Raw genomic sequence first — 20,505 nt, 5'->3', positions numbered from 1 at the left:
TATTATCATAATTTTTACTCCACTACATTTCATAATTTCAAGTTTTTGGTTTATATTTAATATTTAAGTACATTAAACATCTAGTAATTTTACTTTTACTTAAGTAAAAAAAATCGTACTTTTACTCAAGAAAGTAAAAGTGCACAATTTATATGTAATTAGGCATTAAATCAATTTTAATATGCAATATATAATGAATACACAGTATGATTCTATGCTTTAGAATGTAGTGAACATTTTTTAGTAAAGAAAAGTAAAAAAATTTCCAAGACAAACACAGATTTTCCAGATAAAGCACAGATGCTTGGAAAATTTTACTTATATACATAAGTATTATACACCTCTGGATCAATGTAACACACTGACTGATTTAAATAGAAATAAATATATGATACACTGTTGTTGTTATAAAGTAGCAACCACTCGAAAACTGTTGTCTAACTATGGGGTGGTTTCCCGGACAGGGTTTAGGTTAATCCAGGACTGGGTCTATATTAGGACATTTAAGTAGTTTTTACAAACATACCCTACAAAAAAAAAAATGGTGTGCATCTTGAGACAAAAAATGGCAGTGATATGTTAAGATACAGTATGTAAGGGCCAGATGGTTTTAAAGTAAGGCAGCTCTAGTCTGGGACTAGAATAAGCCCTGTTCAGGAAACCGAACTAAAAGTCTGGATAAAAGGTCTTAAAGGGTTTTCACGTTTTCCATCTCAGGTTTCATACTGTTCATATTTACACACTGTTTATTTGTAAACCCCGATAACATTAAATATACATGAATGGATGAATAACATTGACAAATACAGCAAACCCCAGCAAAAGTGGTGCTAATTCTGTTTCAAAGCAGGGTTTTATAACACAGGGTGAAATGCTGTTGTACCTGGCTTTAACCCAGGGTTAGGAGCAGTGCTAAAAGCCCTTCAGTTTTTTTGGAGAAAAAACAAAAGGGTATTTTCAATAGTGCAAAATTAGAAAAAGAGTACAAGAATAACAGGAAGAAGAGGGGTATTCATTGCCAGGATGATGTCATGACTCACCCGCTCAGAGGTCTCGTTTTCTTTATCTCAAAGAACTGAGTTCCAGTATGGTTGTATCTGTTGGCAGTTAAGGAGGTACGTGAGGACGTGAAGTTTTTTCGCCTCATTTAGGAAGCGCATTTTTCCTGTTTTTTTCATTGTGATTCATGCGTGTCTAAGCGCACAGCTGCTAACAATATCCTGTTAAAACCTTCATGCTCATTTCCCTTTACAGATGTATTTCTGGGAGGAAATTTTGACACTGAAATATTACTCACACACACGATGATGAACGTAAATACCCACAGCAGCTAAGAATGAAACCGTACTGTAGTATGAACGGCGTGTGCAGGGTAAAGGATACTGTAGGTTTCTCATGTAGTTCTGGACGGCGTGCAGCCAATCAGGCACTGACATGGATGGCTTAAAGTTTGGAACCGATGGCACGGGATGCTAGAAAAAATACAGAGATGGAGATAGTGAAATAACAGCAGTGTTTAAATCATGTAAAAAAGGGACAAACGGGTTATAAGCCATGCCAATGGGTTTTAATTTAACCTGTGCTAGGTAGTTTCAACCCAAAATGCTGGGCTATTTTTAAACCCATTTTTGGGTCAAATATTACATTTTTCAGGGTTAATTTAATCCAACTGCTGGGTTTGTCACTTTTTAAACCAACGCTGGGTTGAGTGTATTGTTTATACTGCTTAAAAAGATCCCAAATTTTAAGGATGAACTGGATGTATCCTCCACACGCCCAGAAGACAAATGTTTATTATGGATATTTTGTATAAACAATCCCTTAATAAGGAAGAGACATGGATCCAAAACATAGACATCCAAGCAAGCAAAAACTTAGACAGTGAAATGATGGCCATATAAAGTACTGTGCAAAAGTCTTAGGTCACCATGCCAGAATTAGATTTGTTGTTTTAGTGATCATATATAATTGTTTCTCAGTCTCTTTAATATAATACATCCAGGAAATACAGGAAATGTGTATACAGTATTAAACACTGTATAAAAATGTAAACTGATGTGTCAAGTGTTTAGGGTAAACTCCCCATCCACTTGAGCAATAGCAGGAAACTGCAGGATCTCTTAAACCAAAATAAAATTAAATCCTAATTTCCAATTTTGAAAAAAGAAGTATTTTTACTTCATTCTGCTCAAAAACGTTCAAGAGAGGTCACACTGAACACTGACAAAGACTAAAAAAGGCATTTAGTCCTGTGTTTTTTTTTATATTTCCTGTATTTTCTGTTTGTATCTTGATAAAATAGATTGAAAAATAAATATGGAAGGACATTAAAACTTCTAAAACAACAAGTCTGGTGATGGTGGCCTAAGACTTTTGCATATAGTCTGGCTGTGAGTAACATCCCAGCAAGCAATTTGGGCTAAAACCAGGCTAAATTTGGGCTGTCAGTGAAAATCTAATAGACGTCTACCATAGCCCAACAATAGACGACACGTATAAGTTTAAAACAAAACAAATGAAACCTTGAACACCTGTTGACTTTGCCTACATGTTGGAATATAATACATCTTCAAGTTATTTTGGCAAAAATGGCATGTAACCAAATTCAAGGCTATTTAGGGTAGAAGTGGGTTACTCATGGCCGGTCTATATTGGGTCTATAGTTAGCCATCATTTCAACGTCTTGGTTTTTGCTTGCTGGGATACATCTACCTTTTAATAACCTTGAATTTGGTAATAGTTCTTTATGTAAAAAAGATGTATGATATTCCATCACTTGAAGATGTATGATATTCCATCATGTTAGCAAAGTCAATAGGTATTCAAGGTGTTTGGTTTCATTTCTTTTACATGTTTTAAAAGTATACGCATCGTCTATTCTTGAGCTATGGTTAGACGTCTATTAGACTTTCACTGGCAGCCCAAATTTGCCTTGTTTTAGCCTAAATTGCTTGCTGGGATGTCACAATCTAATCCTTTAAAATCCAGCAGGAGTTTCACAATAATAAAAACATAAACTTTAATGACACATCAATCAGATTGAATCTGATGCTTGAAATGTCGAAACATCGAAACATGACTGATTATTGGCATGTATACAATGTCAAACACTTTTAACTGTATAGCCCGTCAAGAGACGAACAAAAAAAAAATGTCTTTCACACAAACCTCGAGATAATTAAAAATATATATTTTTACAACACATTTTTTTACATAAAGAACTATTATAAGTACATATTTTTAATAAGCTCTACCATCAGAGTCGGATGAGGAAATGAGAGTTAAAATCCAGTTTCCTCTTTATCTCTCTCTGCTCAATGCCGAGGAATGAAAGACTGTAGTTTCTTAAAGAAGAGAAGTGTTATCTTGTCTTGTGCTGACTTTTGCAGCCCGATACAAAAACAGAAATACTGCAGCAATGCTATGACAGCAGAATACCAACGCTGTTGATCGGAGGTGCTATATCTGAGCTGCTATATTGAGGTGTTATAAATGTCACATGATCCTAAAGCTTCATTAAAACGTTCAAAAAGTTTGTGAACAGTGTAATAATTCTTTGAAGAAACCCGCACCCCTATTTTTGGACTGTGACCCATCTGTTCTCAATGATCTTATCACAAAACTGGTAACTGGTTTAGTTTAAATTCAGTGTTTGATGCATGGTACATTTTGAAAACTGTGTCTAGATGCAAAATCACTCTGAATATTGATTTTGACAGTCCGAGGACTATAAAATCTCCTCCATTGGCTTTCATCTCAATTGGGTCTATCCTACCCTGAAAAGAGGTCAACAAAAAATAGGACACCCTTCACAACCACAGAGCTGTTAGATGACCTCTGACCACTCATGGGACTGTACCGAAACTTGAGACTGACTATAGATGACACTACAACCCTCCCAGAAAATCTGTCTGTATATAGATGTGTACCATTTAGTTATGTTAGGATTTTATATCTTTAAAGTAGTTAGTGGTATATAATACTAACAAATGCTAGTATTTTTTGGGTATGCACCAAAATATATACTCTATAGGCTGATTCCATTACCGCTCTGTTTCACTTGATTTATCTGAAATTTTGTTAATGGTTTTGATTTTCAATGAATATGAACTGGATGCATACAATCAACAAGCCAACGCTAAATGCCAAATGATACTTGCTACAGATTTTATATTGTTTTGCCAAGTATTCATTCATTTACACAGAGAAAAACAACAGACATTATACAACAGAGTGCCTTCACACAGTTATTTAATAAACTATCAGTTTGTTATATCTGACTTTTTCATGCTATAGCCTAGTGGTTTGGTTGGTGTAAAAGTTAAAGCGCTAGTTCACCCAAAAATGAAAATAATGTCATTATTGACTCACCCTCATGTCGTTCCAAACTCGTAAGACCTCCGTTCATCTTCGGAACACAGTTTAATATGTTTTAGATTTAGTCCGAGAGCTTGTTGACAAAAATTACGACTTTATTCAGCACTTGGGAAGTGTATGCGCGAGACTAAAGTGACGGGGATGATGTATGACACGGCTGACGTGTTATGTGGTGCGCCCCAGCTGTTTTTTTTTTTGCTTTTTTGTGCGCCCAGGTTTCGTTTACAGTCGGAGGGAGATGCACGCTGTAAGTTTGGAAAAAACTTTGCAAACATGTCTGAGGATAACATGTCATCCGCGTCACTGCAGTCATGTGACTCTAGTCTCGCGCATGCCCTTCACAACAGACGCTGAAGACAAGACAATGCTGAATAATGTCGTAATTTTTGTTACTTTTGGACCAAAATCTCATCTCATCTCATTCCAACTGACCCACTGATGTCACATGGACTACTTGATGATATTTTTATTACCTTTCTGGACATGGACAGTATACCATGTATAGATTTTCAGTGAAGGGTCAACAGGACTAAATATAAAACATCTTAAACTGTGTTCTGAGGATAAACAGAGGTTTTAGAAGTTTAGAACGACATGATGGCTAGTCATTAATGACATTATTTTCATTTTTGGGTGAACTGGAACTATCCATTTAAAACACTAAACAACTGGATTGATTATCCCAGCAAATCTAAATAATGGATTATGTCAATCTCTCAAATCCAAAAGACTATAGACAAACACAACAAAAAGGTGTTTTATGTTTTATTACATAATTTTCCAATATTGTTTAAGATGGATACCGCTGGTATGCGATTTGTTTGCATATAACTGCAGTGTCCTCGCATCCAAGGTTACCACCACAGGACAATCTGAGAGTTCCTGTAGCTCAATTGAGAAAGCGTTTTGTTGTGGCTGTCGCAAAATGTCTTGGGTTCGATCCTAGTAAACATATACTGATAAATTGTATTGCTTTGGATAAAAGTGTATAAATGTAATGTACTGAATCTTTGTCAATGAAGGCACTTGTGTTTTCCTCAATAAGACTGTGACTCTCTGTCCATCAGGATTTAAGCAGAGCGTCTGGCTTACGCTCCAGTTGTCCGACTGACTCCTAATCTGTCTGATCTGATGATTCAACTCTATGCACCTGTTCAACAACTGCTGGTGAGAAATAAATCACTATAACATCTGGGGGGACAAATAAACACTTTTGGCCATTTGGATGCATTTGTTTTGCACTCATCAGCACAGGAAGGAACAACTGTGTTAAATAAGAAAGACATACAGCATACAGCTGCTATAATCATACAGCTTAATGCTATAAATACTGCTTGTTTGAACACTAAGGAACTACATAGTCTGTAATTAAGAGTCACTTTATCCGCTAATGTCATTTTATTTATTTTTTTAAAACTATATCAAGGGTCGCCAGACCTTGTGTTTAGAGGTCATGGCATTATTTTGACCAAATTCTACAATTCCCCTATGAAATGTCACACATTACGATCATTTCTAACATAATCTATTTGGTCTCTCTATAGATGTGTATATAATAATCTTATCTGAATAAACAGAGGAATCTATATGCAGCTGTCATAGGTTCGATCAGATTTCTTATTTGCCTGGTTTGTAATTAAATTATACCACAAGGGACAATGTGACACATTGTTGAATGCCATAGGGATAAGTAGATCTGTCCACATTGGAATCTGGGTCACATAGCTAACAGTTTTATGATGCCCTTTATTTATTGAATACCTTTCCTAAATGACTCGGATCTTTCGTTGGCCAACTTTGAGGTTCAATTTGATCAACATTCCTGCAGCATTCTGCACCCACGTACACTCTTTAAAAAGGGGGTTCATGAAAAGATCTTTGTGGGTATGTACTAAAGGTTATTTATAGTGGAAAAAGGTATTTTGGAGTTTTTAAAGGTAAGAAAATATGTTTCTTTAAAAACTTTAAATGAATGTCTCTTTTGGTAACCAAAAATTGGAACCTTTTTGACACCTTACCGTAATTTTCATAATACAACTATACTGTTCAAACAAGTACTGTGGTACTACAATATTGCCATACCATGGGTAACTATGGGATTACCATAGTGTACATGTCCAAATAAACCATGTTATAACACCGTGTCTTCTTTACCAAGGCAAAACAGTTGGCAAAAATGCTCTCTCGGTTCAACTTACTTTAGGGAGGTGTGTTGCATTCCTTATTCTCTCAACCATGTCTTGTCCATCAGGGTGAACTTTGGCTACATGAGACCACATTCTGTCCCAGGTGACACTGTCTATAGGAAATCCCGTCCTGTTTACATAAAAAGGAACCCCTCCGTCCTTCTCGTCTTCCTCACCGGACGACCTGCCGGCGCTGTTTGCGCCATTGGACTGGGAGGATTCGGCAGACAGACCGGTACTATGACGGTAGGTACTGGTGCTTTTGGACCGACCGGATCTGCTGACCTTGGCCGTGGAGCCGCTGGTTGCGGTGTTCGGTCCGGTCATTGTTTCAGAAGTCTTTAACCGGGGAGTTTCCCTTGCTTATCCCCAGATCACTTACGCTTGCACAGCATTCATACAAAAAGACGTGTTGCACCGCATGCTTGCATATTAATGTACCGAAACCACCTGGCCCAGTCCAGCTCACCTGTGAAAATTCGGATAGCGCTGACACTGATCCAGTTAACGACCATTTCTGGAAGCTCTGGCTGATTCAGTTCATATGAATGTATTTACAGTAAGCAGCCACGGAGGTGCCCAAGGTTGTACAGTACCGCATATTGTAGCCGATCTGCTCCAGATCTCCAATGTGAAACTGCTGTGTGATGTTCCCGTTAAAGGTCTGATAGTCCAACAGAGTGTCTAACAGTCCGTCTGAGGGACTATGGTCCAGTCCAGTTGAGGGTCTTCGTCTGGACGAGTTCTGCCACAGAAACTAGCCTAATAACGTTACTTCTTTATCCTTTGCACCGTGGACGCGCCCGACTCGGCGGATAACGGGCGGAATAATCTGAAGACAGTTTATAACGTTTGACTATGTACTAATTTTGAACCGCCTATGTTATTCGGAGGGGTGTAACCGTACCCTCTAATGGTCTCAACAAATGGTTACTCTCTCTCTGTAATGTTCTGTGTTATTGTATCTCTGTGAGCGACAGCCAACCACGTTGCGACATTTTTCATTGGCTAAACCAACAAAGCGAGGCGGGTTCAATTCCATTTAAAGGCAACCGAATGGTTTAAATTGCGGAAGTGGGCGTGACCCTGAGTTTTGTAGCCAGTCTGTTTTATATTTAATTTGTTAAATTGTAGGCGATTGTGTGTATCATACAATTAAAAATAATATAATATGTTTAAATAAAAGTAATAAAGATTTTGAATCGAGTGGATTTTGCTCTCTGGTAAAATATTTGATAACTTTAAAAAACAAACATACTTTAAATAAATACATAAATAGAATATTAAAAAAGCTCTATGTTGTGATCAGTGAGATCTTACTCAATCTTAATTACATATTTATACGGATTCATACCAAAACCACACATCCGCAATTCACATAATCACATGTACAGCAGCCTATTCGTTGTTTCTTTCGTGATGCTTTTATTGTATTTTATTTTCTTTTATATTGTCCTATATGTAAAATAATTATAAAAATTGACGTTATTCAGCAGTCAGGAACAAGCATTTCTAAACGGCTGAAAGAAATATGAATTTGTTCCAATAGATCACTAGAGGGCGCCAGAGGTCTAAATTTGAAACCCTGCTATGGGAATCCAGTGGTGAGGCCAGTGAAGGCCACACATTTTAAACTGAGTGGACCTCGGGAAAAAATATGGTGGACCTATGCCTACTCTCAAATTACATAATTTTACAAACGGATTAAGGAAAAGGGAAATAGGGAAATAAGAACAAATCAAGAAATTATAAGTATACACAGAAAAGAACAAAGTTACAAAAAAAGTCTCTAACTGTATTTAGGAACAGACATAGAGACAAATGAATAATAACACTGTCTTAATTTTCTATAAATTAAACAATTAATCTTATTTAGACCGAATCGGATCCATACACTGACACACATTTCTTATTTTTAGATAATTTTGTGTCCTGTCAAGCGCAAAGAGATTCTGTGTTTGTGTGCTTTATGAAACGCGTGTCTGTGCATGCGTTTACGAATATTAGCCACTGCTTAAATTGTTTAAAATGTCTTGAATGTTAACATTTGCAAGGTTTAGAAACACGTGCAAATGATAAACATTCTATATAAATAGTTATTTAGGCTATTTCTTAATGTTGCGTATTTGAGCGATCATTATTAAAGATATAACGATTTATGCCACCTGGCCTTAGCCTTGTCACTGGTTCTAATAAAAGTTAGATGTTTTTCAACATTTAATCCAGTTGATCCAACACCCATTTCATTGTTGCTAAAAAAAAAATTATTTTGTGTATTTGGTAAAATACAAAGTGTTTTTGCGTGGTTCATGGCTAAAAAACATTATTTTCCACATACCATAAATTTTTATAGCTCCAGATTTTACTCTCTTCCTAAAAGACATGAACTTGATAAGCTCGGTTTCCCTGATTGGCAAGCTAATCTGTATGTTGTGATTGGTCTGAAAACCTCTGACCTCAGCCGAAAATGTGACGCTCCTTACCATGTTTTAAAGATTCGCGCACAATGCAATGCTAACAAGAGTGAGTCTGTGAGTCCAAAGTGAGAGGAATTAAGATAATGTTGGTCTTTACATCATAAATCCCAGGAAGTAAAATGTTGCCTACAATCCGTGTGTTTGTTGCAGTCCAAGAAAAGAGATTTATGTTGGAGACAATAACTTGTACCTTTTGCATATCGTTAACATGTACTAATACCCAGTGTTGGGAAAAGTAACTTTTTGCGTTACTTAGTTACTTTTCATGGAAAGTAATGCTATCATTACTTTTGCGTTACTTTTTCTTATTTGGCTGAGGCTTGATCCCTTTCAGGCCTTGCAGGTGGTTTTATGATCGCAAAAATGTCAAGCTCTGGCCTGCCATATCCGTTTCTGACTCAAACTGTTTGGTCCATAGTTCTTGAAATGGATAAAACGTCCCATGCATGTTCAGGCGCACAGAGTGCCTAAATCTACGCTAATATATTCAGTTTAATTTATTTTATTATTAAATTTAATTAATTAAACTGAAAAGTAACTCACATTACTTTTTTTTAAAAAGTAGCTCAAATATTACCATGTACATTTAAAAGTAATGCGTTATGCACGTTACTTTTAATGGGTTACCCCCAACACTGCTAATACCTACACACCAAAGGAAATGTAAAATTATGAATTGGACCATTGGTGCTCTTTAATACTTTGTAATAAATAACAATAAGTGGTGGTTATTCCCTTCCCTTCATCCAAAGAAATGCATCAGCCACACAGCAAACTTTAGCCTTTTATTATTTACAGAAATTATGGAACCATGAAACATTCCTTCAATGTTTGGAGTGTAATGCGAATAATTGGAAAGTCTCAAGTTTTGCTTCTTCGTGCTGCTGCCTTAAAACATATGTGATTCCATTTACATATGTTTAAGCTTACAGTAAATTTCCCAGCATCATTTACAATCAGCCACATAGCCGCTTTTAATAAGCGAAGAGCACTGTATAGCAACAGTAAAAATCTAAAGCAAAAATGTATAAATAAGAACAATTTACAAAAAAGGCATTTTTTTCCCAATAAATATGCATCTAAAATACAACAGTTAGTTACTTAAAAAAGCAAAACTAGGTTTATAAAACACTGGAATTAAAATTAATGTGATTTTTTTACCACATATAAAAAAAATCTTACTATCATAAACCTAACCAAGTCACATTCCTTTAAACTAACATACGCTTATGGGTTGGTTTGATTTGTGCTATTTATAAACCAGTAAGACAAGCATAATCTGATACTCCAGTCTTTGTTACTGATCAGAAAACGTGATAATTTATCACTGCAATGAAAGCTTAAAAGCAGTTTAGTAGCACGAGCACTTGATATGCCTTTACATTGTTTTGTGCGTTACCATTGTGCATAACTCAGCATTTTGAGTTTACAAAATACTTTAAATGGTATAGGGACACCTAAAATGTAAATATTACAATCAGATGCACCCGTATAATGGTACCACACTCGGACAGGTCCACTGAAACAACGCAAACACACAAATACACTACTGTGCTGTCTTTCTCACACAAACAGGATTGTACATATAGGCATTACCAGTATCAACATCCCATATTTGGTCCATAGTTCTTGAAATGGATAAAACGTCCCATGCATGTTCTGTTATTAAAATAATTCTTTATCCACATTTTACAGCCCAGATTGTTTGAACTGTAAACAAACATCACTGGCAACTTTACTACATTACTGACTATTACTACATTACAGCAAAAATGAGATTTCAAGTAGGGATGTTCATTTCAGTTCATTTTCCCGACCGAAAACCACGGCTTGATAACCGAACATTAACCGTTAACTGATGCAATTTTAATATTAAATTGTCATTGAGTAAACATACAGTTGACGGCTGTCTAAGACACGGTAAACAATACAAACATTTAATTTTAATTTTAATGTGCAAACAGCAGCAACAGATCAACATCAGAACCAGGATTTACGGCACATTTAGTGTTGCCAGACATATGATAATGTCCAGAGGATTAATATCCAAAGATGCCAAATTGTCTCTTTTCATCTACCACAGTGATTATTTCTAAAGCAGGACACATTTCAAAAAAAGTTATGCTTTTGCATCTTCTTTTTTTGTTTGTTTGTGCAAAAAGAGAGATGTTTTGTGAACACGCGCTCGTCTCTGTGCAACTTTCAAACTATACTCAAGTACGCACACATATGCAATACAAATGATTTCTCCTACAAATGATTACTTTACCAGACCAACAGGGCAGCACTGATTTGTGTCATTTACAGGCCATTCACAAATTAAAGGGGACATTTTACAATACTTTTTTAGGGATGTAAAATAAATCTTTGGTGTCCCCAGAGTACATATGTGAATATTTAGCTCAAAATACAATATAGATAATTTATTATAACACGTTAAAATTGCCACCTTGTAGGTGTGAGCAAAAATTTGCCTGTTTTTAATGCAAATGAGCTGAGCTCTGCTCTTTATGGAAGTGCTGTGGTTGGATAGTGCAGATTAAGGGGCGTATTATCCCCTTCTGACATCACAAGGGGAGCAAAATTTCAATAAGCTATTTTTTCACATGCTTGCAGAAAATGGTTCACCAAAACTAAGTTATTGGGTTGATCTTTTTCACATTTTCTAGGTTGATAGAAGCACTGGGGACCGAATTATAGCACTTAAACATGGAAAAAGTCAGATTTTCATAATATGTCCCCTTTAAGGATAGAAAAGTGGTGAAATGTCTGTAGGGACGTGTCGACACTGTTCGTCTTTTAAAACGTATAATATTAATCGGTCATAAATTCTTACCTTCGGTTAACCGGTCAATATGAACATCCCTAATTTCAAGTAATCTCAGGAAAGTCTATAATCTGTTTTTTGTGATGTTTCATGTGCTGTTTATAAACATTTACAGTGAGGTGTCATGAGGTAAACTGGATTCCAGTTTGGCAGCACAGGGTTCTTTCTCTTCAGGAACCTTAAAGGAACAAAAACACATGCAGAGTTGAGATCTAACATGTCCAACATTGCTGTGCCTCTTTTTATATTCATTTTTTATATATCATTTTGTATAACGCCATTTAAAACAACACTTTATTTTCAAATTGTACGTGAATATTCCCTTTTGATGAGCTTTGTTTGGTCTCAGATATCTCACTACTTGGCTTTTGTCTCTTTTGACTTTAATCTTAAAAACACTGATATATATATCTTTACATTATCAGATACACCTTTTAATTTCACAAAAGTTACAATGATTAAAAGAACAATGGTCTTTGTGAATGTAACATCTAAAGACGCATAAAAAAGAGATGTTTGACTTACTGCTTGCCCTTTGTCAGTGTTGCCCACATTGATGTTGTGCCTTTTGAGGTCTGATTTAATCAAAGCTGTAAAAACAACAAGATACATTCATACAGTCGTTCATCGATAATGCTTGCATATCAGTTGGAGATTTGGAGATGTAAAGTAGGTGTCCTCTAAAAAAAATAGTAACCTGTTAGAATGATGCCTAGGAAGGTCCAAGCGCACAAGAAAATGTTTCCGATGAGTGGGTTGTAATCGGTGATGAGCTGTCCTTGGATGAGAGTAAAAATAATCCCAAAAACCTACAAATAAAAAAGACAGTACAGTAAAAATCTATGACTCATTTATAGTGAATGATTCATTTATAAGGAATGTAAACCTGTTAGTCAACAACACAGAGGGAAAAAAAAGGCAAACAAAAAATGTTCATCAAATATAGGCGTACATGACTTTAGCATCTTATATAACCGGCTCACTACATGTAATGAATCTAATGTACCTGTGCGAATGCATTCAGAAGACCAGAGGACGTGCCCTCAGACTCCGGGTAGGTGATTTCGACCCCAAACTCAAAGCCAATGGGAAGATAACCGGTCATAAAAAACCTTACGGAAACAAAAAAGGAAGTAACGTGAGACACGACACACTGAGTAAAAAGTTAAGCTAACATAAAGCATGCACAAACATGTTTAATTACGTCGAATAACAATAGCAAGTTAAAACACCTGACTCCTGCTGTGGCTTTGAAAACTCAACTTGGACAATAGAAAGCACTTTATCATTGAACTTCTATTAAAATGCTTCAAACAGATCTGTAACAAAATGTTCTAAAACATTTATATTATGTATTAAAATAAATATTGTTAAGATCCCTTCATGAACCGGGTGTTCATATGAACAATGTGTGAGAGACGAACGAAGGAACAACATGTTTGTTTTTACAGTAAGGCTCAAGCAGGCTTACCCGAGAACTCCAGCATTTATGAAGATCACAAGCAAATATCCCAAATCCAGAGTGAATGTGAACACGACCATTCCAACGAAGGACAAGATGTAGACGATCAATGTGGTCATTCTAAAGAGTGAGAAAAATTCAACAACTTAAGGTCTGAGTTTAATGAAAGTGAAAAGGGTTAATCCTATTTGAAAGTATTTTACTCAACCAAGTGTAAAAAGATTTAAAGATTACCAGCTACTAATCCAGATAATCTGACACATATATGAAAGTACAAAGCCATTTCTAGTAAATTGAAATGAAAATACTGGAAGAAAGATTCCTATTAGTAAAGTCATCAACACACATACTTATAAGTTTTAGTACGATCCAGCCAGAGTCCACAGAGTATTGAGCCAACCATTCCAGCCACCACCAAAGTCAAGCCAATTCTACCAGCATTTAACTCTTCACCCTAAAATTAAAGATGTAGATCATAGGAGTTAGATCATATACTACAAAATCTGCAGCTTATTGTACAGTCGGCCATTGCGTTACTGTATATTCAGCAGAATGGACCTTAGTCAGGACTCAGGACAGCTGCCATATTTAATTCAACATCTAAATAAAGCAACATCTAAATATTTCATCTAAATAAGCAAGGTCCTGAAAGAAGCAAGAAGACAAAAAGTACATGCTGAAAACAGGTAAGACAGCTTAAGATGATTTTATAAGGTTGTTTAAAATGCTGGAATTTGTGTCCTCCAGCTATTTTTTATGTCAAGATTGTGGGACTGAATGCTTACAAAGGCAATTGCACAGGCCTCATTGTGAACTTTCAGCTTTGTCTACATTTTGCTTTTACAATCACTACCAGAGATAGGAGCAAGGTAAGTAATGTCACATGGTGTGTGCAGCAGTCCCCAAAATATAAGCCTGGTGGGAAAGCCTGCCAAATATTATGTGTGTACAGAACCAAATGTCTTTTAAATTTGGACTCTTTCGTGAGTACCAGGCATGCAGAAAAGTGGCTAATGGACTGCAAGAGCCAGCACAATAAATCAGTGACCATCCCGTAAAATAAGTACCATGGTTTATCTGCTCAAAGAGTCTCAGAGCCATATACAATGGTCTAATTCATGTCAGTTTCACTGCAGCTGAGTTTATCAAAGTTCACTTACCGGATAGTGAGTAATTATCATTCGATTTAAGAGGGTAGATACGGAGTAGAATGTGCCCGTCATAATGCCTGCAAGAGGTTTAGAAATGTGACATTTTTAAAACACTTGACTGTTTGCTAATGTTTAAAAGACTGAAGAATTAGTTGGGTTTTTAGCTGCATTCATTTTAAAATAACATGAATTATTAAGGGGGGAAAAAAATTCACTTTAAGGGAAAGTTCAACCAAAAATGATATTAAACCCATGATTTACTCACCCTCAAGCCATCCGCGATGCATGTGTCCATCATTTTTCAGACAACACATTTTCTGTTATTTTAGAAAAAATGTGCATTCATTCTTCACAACATAAATCAAAACAGCTCCACGATGATAAACAAAGAGTGATCTGTGCTATTTTGTTGTAGAAATTTCCATATTTAAAACTTTATAAAAGAAAATAACTTCCTTCCGGTAACGCCGCCCTCTTAGACTTCTCTGTATTCAGGAGAGAGTATCAGCGTCGTGACGTATGACAAATTCGGAGAGCGGGGGCACAGAGCAGCAGCCCAGAACCCTCCATGAACTGCGTACGCTCTCATCTTGAATGCGGACATAACTAAGATGGCGGAGTTACCGGAAGCTAGTTATTTTCAATTATAAAGTTTTAAATTTGGATATTTCTTCAACAAAACGGCACGGATTACCCTAAGAAGGCCTTTGTTTATCATCGTGGAGCCGTTTGGATTTATTTTGTGAAGGATGGATGCACATTTTTTGGACTTGAATGACATGGACCCCATAACTTTACATTTGATTAACTGAAACATCTAAGACATTTTCTTAAACAACTGAAAATGTGTTTGTCTGAAAAATGATGGACTTATGCATCTCGAACAGCTTGGGGGTGAGTAAATCATGGGTTTAATATCATTTTTGGCCGAACTATGCCTTTAAAGGTGTTTTTCTCTATTACCATGCACACATATAGACTAAGAAAAGTTAAACAATTAGCTTTTTTACCATAAGAAATGAGAAGCAGAATGAATGGCTTGTTCTTGAAGAGGTTGATGATGGACTTCTTGTATGAATAATCTTCATCAGGTATTCCGCAGAGTACAGCTTGGGCCTTGCTGGGTGGAAGTGGAGGTTTGTCCTTAATGACTGACAAAAAGAAGGTGAGAACATCGGGTTTACTCCTAAACCAGGTCTGAACTTTTGTGAATTACAGAAAGAAAACACAAGAATGTGGTGAAAAACATATCACATGTGCACTCTGAGAAAAAGGTACAGAAGTTGTCACTCAGGCAGTACCTTTTCAAACAGTACAATTTTGTACCTAAATGTGCTTATTAATGTGCAGATATGTACCTCAAAGGCAGGATTTAAATTGGGCTAAGTCAAGAAGGTTATATGATTCTTATAACGTCCTTTTCTATAAGTTTGATCAATTGTGCAGGATGGCATGTGCAACAAATGCATGTAGGGTATCAGATTCATAGATTTGCATCATTTAATGCAAATTCAGAAGCTCTTTATAAAATATTTTGGTTCAACCTCTTGCACAGCTTTAAACATGTTATTGAAACACACAAGTGGCTTTGTGGTCATCAGTATTAAACATGTTAGCCCTCAACCACCCCCCCCACACACACACAACCAATCTCAATGTAACCAATGCTGAAAGGTATACATATCTGTACCACAATTGTACATTTAAGAGTTTTGTTGCAAAACGAGATAACTCCGTTTTTAACATTTTTGTCAAAACATGTTTATTAATATGTTATCATGTTAGTACTTTGTTTTATGGTGCTACTTAGCTGTATTTAGTTATGAAGGTTATAAAGGTTTAAATCAAAACAAACCAACTGCAGTTGAATTGATATTAATTGGAATGCACAACCAAAAAACGAGATTTCTGAAAAATAAAAAAACTCTCTCGTTTTGCAACGAAACTCTTCATATAATAAGGACCATTTTTGTAGCTTTTATTCTGAATCTGAAGTGTGCATAAGGTATCACCACATGTTTCCTGTGTGATCCCAATGACTTTTTAAGTAGGAATTTACATGGGATTCACATGAAAGTGTTCCACAAAAACACACATTTGCACATGTAAATTTTATATGGCTTGTCAAATTAACTTTGAAAATCATTTTGAAGGATGAGCTGTATAGTTGTATTTTTTTAATACTCTTTAAAATATTGTTGCCCCCACATTGCTGCCCATGTGTATAATAGTGTTTGTTCTAATGATCAGATGACCTCATATAAATAAAATATGCATTTTCTACATTAGACACTGCTGGTTTTAACTTATAAATACACCTCTAGTGTGTTCCATATCAACCCATTGATTTACTTTTCTCTGTATTGCATGCTCTAATAACAGTATGCAAACTAAGGATGAGGTCAATTTGCATCACATGCTTAGATAAGGAAAACAAACATTCATACAAGTATTAACAATCGTCATGTCCCCTAGTGCATAAATTCTTCGTTAGCCTCTGTCTTTCAATTGTTAGAGCAAAGTTCGAACTTCACACGCAATGCGGACACTTACCAAATACAGTTAAAAAGAAGAGCAGAGTTGAAATTGCAGCTGTCCCATAAAACATTATGCTGATGTTGTGGCCCATGAGCTCTTTGTCATCTGCAGTATTGGGAACCAGAACAGGTGGCAGCAGGAAACCAATAGCCACACCAAGCTGAAAGGAAAACGCAGAAGACATTAATAAGGTTTCTCTTACACATTATTTAGCATATACATACAATCTTTAGGCAAAAGTAATACAAGTATTTCAGGTCATATTTATATGTGTATTTGAATAAGAAAGCTTTAGGTTTGTTACCACTAAAATGTACCACATTAATATAGTTTCATACATTATCACTGTTAGTTTGCATTTAAACCATTATTAAATTCCTTGTTTTTGGATTCTATTCTAGTAGGATGGTGTTCTGTATGATCTTATTCTCCCACCAATAGGACCCAACACATTACCAGGGGGACCCATTATAGTTTCTATTAAAACCAATGCAGTTCCCATTATAACCATTAAGTCCATCAAAATGTCTGTGATTGTTTCTATGGTTACCACATTAGTAACGTGTAAAGTGTGTGTGTGTTCCATAGGTGATGCAAATGTAATATTTAACTAAATTATCGCTATAAGACACGTCATTTCACGTGCTTTTATGATACACACCTGATTGCCTAACACAGCAGTGGCACACGCCGTGGAAACTTCACTGGGCCCGAACCACACCGATGCGATTCTGGAGGGGAGTCCCAAAATAAACACCTGTGCCACAGAACATATAATCTGTGCGGTCATGGTGACCCAAAAGAGATTAGGACCCACGCTGGCGCATTTCACCCAAGCCCCCACTGCATTCAGCCCGGCCCCTAATAACGCTGTCATCCTCAGTCCCTTTTTATCCAACAGCCATGTAGCGGGGAAGATCAAGGGCACGTACGCGACCATATAGACCACGGAGAGCCAGTCAACCATCACGTCTGATACATTATAATAGTTCGTGAAGATGTTTGCGATGATGCCGTATTGGATCCACTGAAAGGCGTTGACGAGCGAATAAAGGCTGAACACCGCCAGTACAGCGAACCTCGACAAGTACCGTTTGGTTTCCAAAGGTTTATTCTGGTCGTCGGGTAGCATCGCGTCTTTTTCATCCGGTGCTGGAAGCTCCTGCTCCAGCACCTTTGGATCCAAAGTTATATGAACGGAGCCATTGGAAAGCGTCTTGTAGTGTTCTGTATTTCCTCCATCAGGCGTCTCGCAGGCAGTGACACTCCCGCCAGGTGTTTTGTCGGGCAAAATATGTTGTTCTTGAAGCAACTCTCCCGCTACCATTATGATTATGATGACAAGTACAGTTTAGATGAAACGAGCTGGCCGCGCGCTAGATTGTATCCGACACATTTGTAACGCTATTGAACATTTCCTGGATCCGTAAGTGTTAAAGAAGTATATGTGTCAAACAGTTTAAGCACGCACTTGATAATAACTCAAATGCAATTGTCAATTAATAGCACCACCCACGTTTTCGACTACTACCGGCTTGTACATGTGGAAGATTATGATGGCGTGATGTGCGCAATCCTCTTCTATTCGCTTACTATGCATGCTTGCCCGTCACTACTGTAAGCGGTATTATACGGACGGTTGGACCAATGGGATTGCAGATGGGGAGGGGCAAAGAGGGCGAAGCCTAGCTTCCGTCTGTTCCCTCCCCCTCTATTATAAGTACGCTTCCATCGTGGAGCATTGAAAGCGTTAAATCACTCACATGGCGTGATGAAAAAGGCAAGAAGCACATTTTCAAATATTTTTAATTGATTTATGCACCTATTATTGAACACTACATTTACATTTGTGCATATCACATCCAAAGTGACATTAGAACATAATCTTTATATTTGTATTTTTTTATGCACGTATAAATACTGTGGTATACTTGTTTTATAGTTAACTATACAAAATTATAGTATATTATAGTAATTACAACACTTTGGTGATGTATATTAGTACTTGTAACGATGGTAAATAGAAACTGTAGGCTATTATGCATGAATATTTGCTATGTTAGGTTCATAACACTATCTAGAAATTTTTCTACATTAAAAATATTACAGTTATACTATTATACAGAATTTTTTTATCTGGTAAGTATTATCCCTATCCTTTTTTATTTTTTAAATCATTATACATATTCTTCATTAAGGGTGTCATGATTTCGATTTAATAAAATATACATAGAAGAAAAGCCATAGGCCAAACAAAAAAGGCAAGGTTCAGGGACTGACATATATTATATCAAAAAGGAATTCAAAGACAGAAAGAAAAATAAATAAATAAAACCTCCTCACAAAACATCAAATGATAATAATAAAAGGAGTAAAATAAATAAATTATACAAAATATAATCCCTATCCTTTCGAAAACGAAACATCGTTAATGACGTCATCCTAAATATGGCAATTATATAGTGGTATTTGTAGTAAACCTAACTTACCACTGCCTCAAGTTCAACTATAGTAAAAACTAGTAGTAGGCTACAGCTGGATTTCACAGTCACATTTATCTTCTCGAGCGAGAACCTATTGTGAAACGATCTAATGAAAAATCTGAATAGATTTTACTCATAAAGAAAGCGTTTCTGTACAGTAATGGCAGTCTACTGTAGGCTACTTATTAAAACAGACTGCGAAGCTTCCAGAACACGTGATGTTACAGTTTCCAGTTACACGTGTTATTGTTGAAAGGCACGCAGCATCCGTGGTCACTATGGTGACTTCGGTCTAAACAACTACTGCGTAGTCCGCGCGTTCTTCCGGCTTAAGATTGTTTGGTTTATTTGTGATACAATAACAAATGTCAAAATCAAAGCAAGATAAACTGTACGAGTTAAATATGCGCAGAGAGACCTGGTGTGGCGTGGAAACAACCAGTAAGTTCTGGAATCTACCTGAAAGAAGACACTTCCGGTGTCACCTCCAGGATACCCATGGCTCAAGTTCGACTCCCGAGCAACGATCGTCGTGGATGCAGAGCAACAACACCAGACATCCAGAGAGGAGACACTTTGAAGAAAGCTGTATGATGTCCTTTCATTGTGTAATCTTGTTGGACTAGGGCTTTCAGCACGATTTATATATTAACATCCTATATTTAACAATTTTATTGTAAATGTATACATTTTTAAATAAACATGAATTAGTGATTAGTTATTAAAATGTACAAATATAATGTACTATTATTTCTAGTCATTATAGTTTTACCAAGAAAATCTAGCCCTTCTACTAGGCCTGTATATGTTGAAATCAAGAAATATCAAGAACTGTTTTTGGAATTTTTGGCAACTTTTATTTTGAGAACATTAAAACATTTTCTTTTTTTATTACAGATGAATCTCATCTGGTATGAAGAACTGCATTCAACCACATTTCTAAGTAAATGTTTGCCTTCAGGCAGTAATAAATGTGGATAATCAAACAACAGTGCTTAATTTGA

General features: G+C 36.3%; 3 protein-coding genes across 3 annotated transcripts in view; 1 reads left to right on the top strand and 2 right to left on the bottom strand.

Annotated features, from left to right (window-relative positions):
* The window catches only part of vash2 (vasohibin 2), a 33,510-nt gene extending 25,977 nt beyond the window's left edge, over positions 1 to 7,533 (bottom strand). Inside the window, exons 1-3 of the mRNA XM_065256163.2 lie at positions 6,576 to 7,533; positions 1,384 to 1,472; positions 1,041 to 1,097 (exon numbers count right to left, since the gene is read on the bottom strand). Coding sequence (XP_065112235.1) covers positions 1,041 to 1,097; positions 1,384 to 1,472; positions 6,576 to 6,890 — 461 coding nt within the window. The 5' untranslated portion in view covers positions 6,891 to 7,533. The remainder of the gene's footprint in view (positions 1 to 1,040; positions 1,098 to 1,383; positions 1,473 to 6,575) is intronic.
* A 2,279-nt stretch (positions 7,534 to 9,812) lies between these two features.
* flvcr1 (FLVCR choline and heme transporter 1) lies at positions 9,813 to 18,661 on the bottom strand. Its single transcript, XM_065256159.2, has 10 exons — positions 17,680 to 18,661; positions 17,034 to 17,178; positions 15,491 to 15,631; positions 14,490 to 14,557; positions 13,680 to 13,783; positions 13,339 to 13,449; positions 12,874 to 12,979; positions 12,565 to 12,676; positions 12,393 to 12,457; positions 9,813 to 12,045 (listed from the first exon to the last, which is right to left on the bottom strand). Exons 1-10 carry the CDS (start codon positions 18,343 to 18,345, stop codon positions 11,977 to 11,979), a joined length of 1,587 nt encoding a protein of 528 aa, XP_065112231.2. The 5' UTR covers positions 18,346 to 18,661; the 3' UTR covers positions 9,813 to 11,976.
* Positions 18,662 to 19,138: 477 nt separating this feature from the next.
* On the top strand, positions 19,139 to 20,490 carry spata45 (spermatogenesis associated 45). Its single transcript, XM_065256162.2, has 2 exons — positions 19,139 to 20,089; positions 20,399 to 20,490. The coding sequence occupies exons 1-2, from the start codon at positions 19,867 to 19,869 to the stop codon at positions 20,416 to 20,418; spliced, it is 243 nt and encodes an 80-aa protein (XP_065112234.2). The 5' UTR covers positions 19,139 to 19,866; the 3' UTR covers positions 20,419 to 20,490.
* Positions 20,491 to 20,505: the final 15 nt, after the last annotated feature.

Source organism: Paramisgurnus dabryanus, chromosome 12 (genome assembly GCF_030506205.2).
Source record: "Paramisgurnus dabryanus chromosome 12, PD_genome_1.1, whole genome shotgun sequence".
NCBI classification, from domain to species: Eukaryota; Metazoa; Chordata; class Actinopteri; order Cypriniformes; family Cobitidae; genus Paramisgurnus; species Paramisgurnus dabryanus.
The sequence above is the reverse complement of the archived record's forward strand: the minus strand, read 5'-3'. Positions and strand labels throughout refer to the sequence as shown.